General features: G+C 43.9%; 2 protein-coding genes across 2 annotated transcripts; both read left to right on the top strand.

The window, feature by feature from the left end:
- Positions 1–112: 112 nt before the first annotated feature.
- LOC125528878 (subtilisin-like protease SBT3.8) lies at positions 113–2,564 on the top strand (the record flags this gene model as incomplete). Its single annotated transcript, XM_048693300.1, has 6 exons — positions 113–406; positions 854–921; positions 1,017–1,283; positions 1,388–1,505; positions 1,637–1,808; positions 1,892–2,564. Coding segments are annotated over 6 exons (1,458 nt in total), but the record flags the coding sequence as incomplete, so codon positions are not given.
- A 2,157-nt stretch (positions 2,565–4,721) lies between these two features.
- On the top strand, positions 4,722–8,083 carry LOC125528879 (subtilisin-like protease SBT3.9). The gene is made up of 10 exons (XM_048693301.1): positions 4,722–4,802; positions 4,893–4,984; positions 5,099–5,196; positions 5,286–5,450; positions 5,535–6,148; positions 6,355–6,422; positions 6,547–6,819; positions 6,905–7,022; positions 7,149–7,320; positions 7,406–8,083. Exons 1-10 carry the CDS (start codon positions 4,722–4,724, stop codon positions 7,942–7,944), a joined length of 2,220 nt encoding a protein of 739 aa, XP_048549258.1. The 3' UTR covers positions 7,945–8,083.
- The last annotated feature ends 3,433 nt before the right edge of the window (positions 8,084–11,516 follow it).

The raw sequence follows: 11,516 nt of genomic DNA, 5'->3' as shown, positions 1-11,516 counted from the left end.
ACACGTCGCCTCAACTATCGCCGGTGGGGAAGTGCAGGGCGTGAGCTATGGAGGCCTAGGCATTGGTGTGGCACGTGGCGGAGCACCACATGCACGACTTGGTATCTACAAGGTGTGCTGGGTGGATGAGGGTTGCCCTGACGCGGCGGTCCTTGCTGCCATCAATGACGCCATACATGATGGGGTTGACGTCTTGTCGCTCTCTGTTGGAGGGGTTGGTCAGGAGTACTCTGGGACGTTGCATGCTGTGCAAAGAGGGATCTCCGTCGTGTTCGCCGGAGGGAATGATGGCCCTGTGCCACAGACAGTGACGAATGCCGTGCCATGGGTTACGACGGTGGCCGCTAGCACGATTGACCGGTCTTTTCCGACCCTAATATTGCTTGGGAACAAAGAAAAGCTGATGGTACGTACCAAACAATTTCACTCCTTTGTTTTAAAAAAGTATGTAAATTATTTCTTATATTTTCCATCTCTTAAGAAATATTACAGGGAAGTATTACCTTGCCCTTCTCAAGGGATTGAAAAACCCCATGGAAAATATTAATAATGGATAAAAAAACAGGTGAAAAATGTTATTGGATAAGACGTGCTCCAATCCTGAAATAGTTCATATAAGATAGCATGAATGTGGAGGATTAGTCAATCTGGATTTTTTCCTACAATTTTACTAAATAATAACCTTTTGACTCTCTGAGCACGAAAGTGACGTTCAAACCAACCCGGGGAAAATAAATGGTTTGCTCCTCCTTGGAGCTTTACTTAAATCATTGCTGGTTCCACCAACTATATCGTATCTTGTAGCTTTCCTCAGTTAGCTTGTTCTTTAATTTGTGATCAATTTCAAACGCAGGGGCAATCTCTAAATTACAATGCAGCTATGAATAACAGCGGCTCTCAGGCCCTTGTTTTTGCCGGGAGGTAATGAAAGAAACCAGTCTCTTGACGACATTTGATTAATAGTAAATGCCGCGCTTTAGGACAAAACCATGTTCAATTTTAAAACTTTTGAGCAGCTGCGGCCCGGAATCACTGGCCTTGGGCAATGTCAAGGGCAAAATCATCCTTTGTTATGCACCAGAAGAGGCATCGCGGTGGTCGCCCCAGTTAATACTCCCTTATGCCATCAATTACACTATTGAGGCCGGTGCAAAGGGCCTCATCTTCGCACAATACACCGCCAACAATCTTGACAGCCTGGTCAGGTGCGAGGGATTTATGCCTTGCGCTCTGGTGGATTTCGAGATCGCACATCGAATTTCCTCCTACTGGGACATGACTGAGTGAGAATTTGTTGAATTGTTGGAAACTGCAGTGTGAAAATATTTGAACAGTCAGTTTGCCATCTCCTTATACAAGAACTAATTCATGTTTGTCATGTGTCTAGGAATCCGGTGGTGATGGTGTCTCCGGCTGTAAGTGTTGTTGGAAATGGGGTGTTGTCGCCGAGGGTCGCCTCGTTCTCCTCCAGAGGTCCAAGCCTATTGTTCCCTGGCATACTGAAGGTGTATATCATTATCAACTTAAGGCAAATAGTTGAATTTTTGTCACTGTTTGTTTGCTATCTAGCCTCTCTAGTTTTTCAGAATTAAAGACTTACATACCTAATTCATGATAAAAATTAATGTTTTGACAGCCCGACATTACTGCTCCTGGCGTCAACATATTGGCAGCGGTGCGCGGCTCCTACGTGTTCTATTCTGGGACATCAATGGCGTGCCCACATGTCTCCGCAGTGACTGCGATGCTCAAGTCGGTTCACCCTCAGTGGTCACCTGCCATGATCAAATCGGCCATCGTCACCACAGGTAGGAAAGTAATAACCAAAATACGTCAAAATAACTCATTTGAATATATGACTAACTTGATGATTCCTTGGCATTGGTTGAAGCATCTGTGATCGATCGTTTTGGCATGCCAATCCAAGCAGAAGCAGTCCCAAGGAAACTAGCCGACCCCTTCAACTTTGGTGGTGGACACATTGACCCAAATAGAGCCGTTGACCCTGGCTTGGTTTACGACGTTGATGCAAGGGAGTACAACAAGTTTTTCAACTGCACCCTTGGATATTTAGGCGGCTGTGAGTCCTACTACCTCACTCTCAACCTCCCGTCAATTGCCGTGCCAGACCTCAAGGACCGTGTCATGCTTCGGCGCACCGTGACTAACATTGGGCCAGTGGAAGCAACATATCATTTAGTGGTTGAAGCTCCAGCGGGGATAGACGTGTCCGTAGAGCCATCTGTGATCAATTTCACCCAAAGCACTAGTAAAAGCGTGACGTTTATGGTGGCATTCACAACAAGGCAGAGAGTACAAGGAGGATACACTTTTGGGAGCTTGACATGGTCAGACGGAAGTACCCACTCAGTGAGAATTCCTATCGCGGTACGGACTGTGATACAAGACTTTGTTGCAGATACATCTTAAGCTCATATTCTTTGTATTATACACATAATTTATGTATTCATGTGGTTGGCATAAGAAAATGTAGAAGAAACACTTTAATTTTGTACATCATCACAGGAAATGTTATACTGGAATAAAATACGATTCTTTGCTAAGGAGAGGTTTATTCACAAACTTTTACGAAAAATGAATTAACGAGAAAACCACGGATCATATCGACATGAAATAGACTAAGGGAGAACGACGGATCAAATCTCCGGAACCTTTCTTTCTGGATGAAAACGTTTCTAAACTGGAAGTGAAAAGAAATAAACACGATCAAATTTTCTTAGCTGGGCCAAAAGCACCGAATTCATGAATGGCTGCTAATGTCCAAAATGCTCGTGTTAGTACATTGAAGTTAATTTAGATTTACATTGTAGTTTGCACGATTTCCTTTGTGATATCAAAAATTTTATGCCTTGTTGTCCTTGGGTCCAAACTTCAAGATCCTTATTTTTGCGTTTGTCAATTAATTGTTCTGATCGCCCATGTCCATTTTAATTCTATTGCTCCAGATAAGATTCTTTGGCGGGTGAAAAAAATAATCTAATACACATGAAAATTAGTTTAATAAAATTCGGTTTCACATTCCTTTTGTAATGATGGATTATCCCCCACCCTTACCTCGTCCTCGGTCTTCCGATTTGAGTATCATTGACCTTAATGCCCCACTCCTCACGCTGGCTATGGAGGAGGTTGTGTGAGCCACCCGCGTGGGGATCCAAAGGTTGTCTCCCATCATCTCCTTCCGGCTATCAATTTCTCTTGGCGTTCTAAGTTCCACGAAATTTATGCCATATTATCCTGACACTTGACGGTCGACACCATCGCTAATCCTCGTCTAGGAGGGTTGTCGAGAGGTTGATTCTGCACACTAAGAGGGAGTTCCACCGCCATCAACTCTTTTCCTCTCATCTCCATCATGTTTCTTCCATCCATATGCAAGTAATCTGTTGTAGGCAGGTGGATGGGAATTTGACGATGCCAATCATATAGTAGTGCTAAGATTATAGGGTTTTGATACAACTTTGTTATGCTTAATGTCTACTAATAGGGCCCAAGTAATGTGGGATCATATATTAACCATATAAGTTTTCATGATGCCAATGTGTCTGGATTGTACCTGCAAGTGTGGTATGTACCTATTATAGCCTCAAAAGTGACCCCGAGGGTGACCGGGATATCAATGGGGAGTGTTGTGATTTGATGTTTCCATGTATTCACGAAGTGTTAATGTGTTGGTACGGTTGTCTCATGAAATGACGCCTTAATTACCCTTTGTTTAAACTATGATCACCGTGACATGGGAGGGTAGGACTATAGATGCCGGGCAAGCTCTTGTTCTTATAAATAAGCAAGTTCAACTACATACTAATACATGCCTACAAAAGTAGGAGAACATGAGCTTGGTTTTACATGCTTTGTTATGTGCACTATGATATGATTGATGATGTCTATGTAACGTCCCAATATCCATTCTCGGGCCTATGTTTTCCATAAATGTGTGTTCTCTTTAAATACTTGTTAGTTGGCTTTCTCAGTGAAAGAATTGAAAACCATGAGACGAGCTTAGAGAGGCGACCACATCACACTATGTCGGCTCGAATTACTGGATTTATATAATGTAATAGCTGGAGAAACGGATCAGCAAAACCAGTCTTTGCCCTTGTAAATTTATTTTTCGAAGAAAAAGTCTCTTGGAACTTTATTTGAAAACAGGCAAAGTTACATCTTTGAGTACATGCGATTATAGGAAAGTTGACGGGTCTATATCCTTGACGTGCCCATGGAATATTTGAATGTGTCACGTTTGTCAACTTTGTTACGTATTACCTATACCGCCCGCGTTTGTAGAACGATTAAGACGCATGTGGAATGATTAAGACCCATGTGCAAAGCCGTGGAAGCTTGTTTGAAAGTCGACCAGGTCATTGCACGAGAGAGCATATAATTAATTAAGATCTATATCCGGTTTGGTACTAATAGCCGCCAGGACCTGATCAAAGCATGGTGCTTCTTCCTCATTACAAAAAGCACGGGGATTCCTATATAGACAAAACGATTAGTCTTTGCTCCTCACGCGCGTGTGTCGCTGTCACCTAACTAACAACACTGAAACATTCCCTCTGAAATGAGAAAAAAGACACTCAAACAAATTGGTTTGAACTGTTCTTGCACCCCATCCTTATTGCTCCTGGCTGCTATATAGACATACAAACCGAACGAGGGAACACAAACACAACAACATAGCACTCTTCTCCAAGCAAGATATGGATTCCAGAACAGCATTCTGCGGCTGTAACACCCTCGATGCGACACTGCTGCCTGTTTCAGCTAACGCGTCGAGTAAAGTAAGATACACACCCGAGTCCTCTCTCAATTTGCTTTCTTTCCTGATATCTGTTTTTTGTTGAGAACTTATGCGACAAAATGAATTTCAGCTCTACATCGTGTATATGGGGGAGAAGAAGCATGATGACCCATCCATGGTCACCGCGTCTCACCGTGACATGCTAACCTCTGTTTTTGGGAGGTACTGTAACTAGCTACCAATTCATTTTGTTCAAAACAAAAACAATGAGGAGTTCATGTTGCATCATCGACGTATTAGTCGTGATTTGCTCACCCTCATTTTACTTGACAACAGCAAGGATGAAGCCTTGAGGTCGATAGTTTACAGTTACAAGCATGGATTTTCTGGTTTTGCGGCGATGCTCACCGAGTCTCAGGCTGAGACAATCGCAAGTAAGTGATTGTCAGTCCTATAGGCTCCTACCTATCATCGTATCTACTTGCATGACCGACAAGAACTAATCAACATATTTTGGATGTAGAATTCCCAGAAGTTGTCACTGTGAAGCCTAACACTTATCACGAAACGCACAAAACTCGGAGCTGGGACTTTCTTGGCCTTGACCGTAACCAACCAAGACAACAATCGGGCCTACTCAGAAAAGCAAAGTATGGTGAAGATGTCATCGTGGGTGTGATCGATACAGGTTTACAGTCCGACCCCTCAAGCTTAAATCCTGAATATGAGAAATTCCGATACCGAATCAATTGATTACCATGCTTATTTATAGGCATATGGCCTGAATCACGAAGCTTTGATGACAATGGGTATGGCCCTGTGCCGGCACGGTGGAAAGGGAAATGCCAGACTGGTCAGGATTTCAACGCCACAAGTTGCAACAAAAAGATCATCGGTGCGCGGTGGTATGGGCGTGGAATTAGTGACGAGGTGCTAAACAGAAACTATAAGTCGCCTAGGGACATTGAAGGCCATGGCACACACATCGCATCGACCATCGCCGGCAGGGAAGTGCAGGGCGTGAGCTACGGAGGCCTAGGCATGGGCGTGGCACGCGGCGGGGCGCCACGTGCGCGGCTCAGTATCTACAAGGTGTGTTGGTTGGGTGGGAGTTGCCCTGAAGCAGCGGTCCTCGCGGCTATCGATGATGCTATGCATGACGGTGTGGACGTCTTGTCGCTCTCGATTGCTGGGGCTGGTCACGAGTTTCCTGGGACGCTGCATGCTGTGCAAAGAGGGATCTCTATCGTGTTCGCCGGAGGGAATGATGGCCCTGTGCCACAAACGGTGGCTAATGCCCTACCGTGGGTTACAACGGTGGCCGCTAGCACGATTGACCGGTCTTTCCCGACCTTGATATCGCTCGGAAACAAAGAAAAGCTTGTGGTACGTGCATGCTACAAACAAACATTCTCCAAGTATTTATTTGGTCTGATCCAGGGCTATAAAATTGGTTTTATAGTTTTTGACAAATTAACTTGATTCGTCTCAGAGCGTGGAAACAAACAAAAAGTACATTTAGCTCGTCCCTGAAGCCAGCTTTCCCTGATTCCTTTAATTACTTATTAATGTGTGCCTGATTCGAAATACAGGGGCAATCTCTTCACAACAATGCATCTGTGATCAGCGGCAACTTTAAAGACCTTGTTTATGCCGGGAGGTAATGAAATAAAACTTCTGTAGTTATGCATCTGTAATCACTTGACGCATTTGTTGTAGTTGTCCACTTTTGTAACCACGATTCAGTGTTTTATCAACTATACTGAATTACAACTTCTGCGCAGCTGTGACACGGAGTCGTCACTGGCATTGAGCAACGTCACCGGTAAAATCGTCCTATGCTATCAACCCGTGGCAGCGAGAAGCATGCCGCCTCGACAAGCACTTCCCATAGCCATCAATCTCACCACCATGGCTGGCGCCAAGGGCCTCATATTTGCACAGTACACTACTAACCTCCTCGACTTCCTGCCTTTGTGTAGGGGCGTTATGCCCTGTGTAGTGGTGGATTTTGAGATCGCACAACGAATTGCCTCCTATTGGAGTTGGGACAAAGGGTGAGTGCATGTCGTGTTGTCTGAAACAGACTTGAATGCGTTTTCTTCTTCTCCGGAAACTCATGCCAGTCACGTGTCATGCTAGGAATGCGGTGGTGAAGGTGTCACCTGCCATGACCGTTGTCGGAAAAGGGGTGTTGTCGCCGAGGGTCGCCTCATTCTCGTCGAGAGGTCCAAGCATGTTGTTCCCTAGCATACTCAAGGTATATATCATTCTCAATTTCTTAACTTGAGACAATTGTTGCCATTGTCTTGTTTGTTACCTAGCCTTCCTAATTTTTCTTAACTTACGACTTCTTAACTAATTCTCAATACACATGTTTGAACAGCCCGACATTGCTGCACCTGGCGTCAGCATCTTGGCAGCGGACCGCGACTCCTACGTGTTCAAATCCGGGACATCCATGGCGTGCCCGCATGTCTCCGCTGTGACCGCACTGCTCAAGTCGGTTCACCCTGGCTGGTCACCTGCCATGATCAAGTCTGCCATCGTCACCACAGGTGTGAACATTGAAATACAAAAAATACATGAAAACAATTCATCAAAATATAAAACTGATTTGATTGTTTCTTGTCTTGGTTGCAGCATCTGTGACTGATCGTTTTGGCATGCCAATCCAAGCAGAAGCGGTCCCAAGGAAACTAGCTGACCCCTTCGACTTTGGTGGTGGACACATAGACCCAGATAGAGCTGTTGACCCTGGCTTGGTTTATGACGTGGATGCAAGAGAGTACAACAAGTTTTTGAACTGCACTCTTGGATATTTAGATGGTTGTGAATCCTACTACCTCAATCTCAACCTCCCGTCAATTGTCGTGCCGGACCTCAAGGACCATGTCATGCTTCGGCGCACTGTGACTAACGTTGGGCCAGCGGAAGCAACATATCATTTAGTGGTTGAAGCTCCAGCTGGTATAGATGTGTCCGTAGAACCATCTGTGATTACTTTCACCAAAGGAAGCAGTAGAAGCGCAACATTTATGGTGACATTCACCACAAGGCAGAGAGTGCAAGGAGGATACACTTTCGGGAGCTTGACATGGTCAGACGGAAGTACCCACTCAGTTCGAATTCCGGTTGCTGTAAGGACTGTGATACAAGACTTTGTTGCGGATACCGCCTAAACTCGTATCTTGTTATTGTAAACCTTCTTTGTGTATTCATGTAGGCCACATACAAAAATGTAGGAGAAACACTCCGTATCGAATTTATACATCATAAAAAAATGTTAAATAAAAATAGTATGATTCTTCTTCGCAAAAGTTTGGTTTCTTCACAAACTTGTTCAAAAATTGCAGTTAATAAGAAATATCGGATCATATATATCATTGACATGAACTAGAGTAAGGGACAACCATGGATGTAAAGCTCACAAACCTTTCTTTCTTGATGAAAACTTTGTTGAACTGAAAGTGAAAAGAAATCAACACAACCGAAATTTCTTTGCTGGGAAAATATCACTGAATTCATAGATGGCTGCCAATGTCTAAAATGCTCGTGTAGTACACTGAAATTAACTTATGTTTATATTATTATCAGATTTTGCACAATTTTCTTTGTACTATCGTGATCAATATTCATCGGTATTGGCGTCCAGACTTGAAGATCCTTATTTTTGCAGTTGCTCATTCCATTGTCCCGACCACCCATGTCCTTTGATTCTACTCCTCTAGACATGGTTCTTAGCCAGGTAAAAATAAATAAACACATGACAATTATGATAATACATTTATGTTTCACACTCATTTTCTACTGATGGATTATCCACCACAATCACCCCCGTCCCCTGAGGTCTCTTCTGATTTGAGTATTATTGACGTTGATGTTCCATTTGCCTTCATGCTTACCTTCAGTGGCAGCATAAATGCATATAGCAATTTGGGAGTATTGAAAGTTTTTTCCCGCAACTGGCATGAGCATTGTCTTCTCATAAAGAAAAGAATGTACAAATTGGCATGCTTGTGAAAGAAAAGAAAAAAGACATGCCAGAACCCACAAAAATACTCTGCCTCATCAGCAGTTGAATTGTGCTTCACACATTAGAAACTGCTCGTATCAGTTAGGATTTGGCTCACAAATTAACAACTGCCCAAGTTCGACACGACTGCCCTGAAAACAACCCATCGGGCCCCAGCAGATCAAATTTAGCAATCAAGGCGAGGTCGCTAAGCCCAGTGTGACAACGGCATGATAAGGTCAGGCGTGTCGATTTGCGGGCCACCTTTTTCCAGAAAGGAAGTTGAAACTTTCGGTCAGGGCCGGCCCTGGGCCAGGGCAGCAGGGGCGACGGCCCGGGCCCAGCCAAACTAGGGGCCCTGACCCGTGCTGCAGTGTGTGTATAGTAGATGGGACTGGTCTAGCAGGTGGCCGTTGGCCCGCTAGCGCTCCGCGATGGCCGGCCAAAAAATGAAATATTTTCTCTCCCTAATCCATATTAGGCAAAGTGAACAGGTATGGACATGTGTGAACAAGATAAATAATTGCAAAGTATTCACGTGAATATATGTGAACCCATTTAATTTGTGTTTTTAAATTTTAAAAAACCATAGCTTTCGAGCAGTGCATCGAAATTAAGATCCGTTTTCATTGTTGGAATCCTCGCGGCGTGCTCTTCGAAACTAGATCCAGCATGGGTATGTTTCGACGAAATTTTTTTTGTGTAATTTTGTCCATGTTTTGTGTAACTGGCTAGTCGTCGATGTGCAACTACCTTAGAGATGTGCAACTTTTCTCCTACACCGTAGACATGGAATTTTCCTTTATGGTACCTCCAGCCCCAAACTGCCTCCTTCTAGTGAGATGTGCAACTTCGTATGTTGCCCAGGCCAACTTCATAGTAGTTGATGTGCAACTTTCCCCCGCCCGTGGATGTGCTTCACTGTTTGCTGCATCGGCCAACATACTAACAGTGGATGTGCAACTTTGAATACTGCAACGGCCAACTATCTAACAGTGATGTGCAACTTTCTCTCATCCCCCCATGGATGTGTAGTTTCCCTACTATCACCCGGCCCAAACCACCCCTGCTAGTGAGCTTTGTAACTTTAGCACTCTGTTTATATGCAACTTTTCATTACCCTCATGAATGTCAATTTTTCACCATTCAACTATCTCTGCCTATGAGATGTGCAACTTCGTATGTTTCCCTGGCCAACCACCTAGCAGACTATGTGCAACTCTGTTTGTTGCCCTCGCCAATTGAAAGTACATGTCCACAAATAGGGAGGGGAAGGAGTTGCACAATGACTAATAGATAGTTGGATTGAATAATAGACTAAGTTGCACATATTGCTTGCAGGGGTAGGGGGTAGGGTGTGCCAACAGTAAACGAACTACACATCCACATGTAGAGAGGAGGGTTGCCCATCGACTACTAGGTAATTGATCGAGACGGTAGACTAGTTGCACATCAATGTTGTCATAGTTGCTAGATAGCAATCTCATAGGAAGTTGAATCATGCAGATCTAAAAATTGGTTTCCGAAAAAGTTGCATGATGTTGCACTAAAGTTGCACAATACAGTACTAAAGTTGCATCATATAGCATCAAAGTTGGCATAAAAACATTTCGTCGAAATATACCCATGCAGGATCTAGTTTGAAAGATCTCGTCATGAGGAATCCAATGGTGAAGATGGATCTGAATTCCGGTGCGTGGTTTGAAAGATATGACTTTTTAAAAATTTGAAAATAGAAATAAATATGCGTGGATCTATTTTTTCTTCATATGTGACAAGTCTGACCGCATTTAATGCCAGCAATCACATGCACTAGCAGACAAAACATATACACATGCATGCGACAGAGCGGCCGCTTGATTTCTCCAACTAGCGCGCGCACACGTTTTAGATTTCAGGTAGTAGATGATATAGGCCCTGATGAATTCGTGAATGAAAATAAAAAAGAAAAAGTCTGTAGGCTGAGAGGCCCATCATCCAACTTCCAACAAAAGCCCAATTGCCAAGAGGCCCGAAGAAGGTACGCACGCACAGTGGCGAGGCGGCGATTCCTCATCAGTCTCCACGCCGGTTCGTTTTCTCGCTCGCCTCGCAGATCGGGCCGCCGGATGCTTGCAGGAAATAAAGGTAAGTACATCTAGATAAATTTCTCTTTTATTTGCCCTCAATCTTAATCTAGCTATTGATTAATCTATATTCTTCCTTTTACAACAGTATAGAGGCGTTGGAGACTTGGACTGGAGTTCGTGTGTTGCCGACTTGCTCCTTGATACGTCTCCAACGTATCTATAATTTTTGATTGTTCCATGCTATTATATTATCTATTTCAGATGTTTAATGGGCTTTAATATACCTTTTTATATTATTTTTGAAATAACCTATTAACCAAAGGCCCAGTGCAAATTGCTGTTTTTTTGCCTATTTCAATGTTTAGCAGAAAAGGAATATCAAATGGAATCCAAACGGAATGAAACTTTCAGGAGAGTTAATTTTTGGAACAAATGTGATCCAGGATACTTGGAGTGGACATCAAGAAAGAAGCGTGGAGGCCATGAGGCAGGAGGGCGCGCCCAGGGGGTAAGCGTGCCCCCCACCCTCGTGGGCCCCTCGCAGCCCCACCGACGTACTTCTACCTCCTATATATACCTATATACCCCGAAAATATTCAGGAGCACCACGAAACCCTATTTTCACCGCCACAACCATCTGTACCCGTGAGATCCCATCTTGGGGCCTTTT

Source organism: Triticum urartu, unplaced genomic scaffold (genome assembly GCF_003073215.2).
Source record: "Triticum urartu cultivar G1812 unplaced genomic scaffold, Tu2.1 TuUngrouped_contig_5179, whole genome shotgun sequence".
NCBI lineage: Eukaryota > Viridiplantae > Streptophyta > Magnoliopsida > Poales > Poaceae > Triticum > Triticum urartu.
This window is presented reverse-complemented; position numbering and strand designations above follow the sequence as displayed.

Bases quoted from the DNA above. Each gene is read 5' to 3' on its own strand.
- LOC125528879 (XM_048693301.1), top strand. From the start codon at position 4,722: ATGGATTCCAGAACAGCATTCTGCGGCTGTAACACCCTCGATGCGACA. The intron at 5,197-5,285 runs GTAAGTGATTGT...TTTTGGATGTAG, and splicing joins TCAGGCTGAGACAATCGCAA to AATTCCCAGAAGTTGTCACT. The intron at 6,820-6,904 runs GTGAGTGCATGT...GTGTCATGCTAG, and splicing joins TATTGGAGTTGGGACAAAGG to GAATGCGGTGGTGAAGGTGT.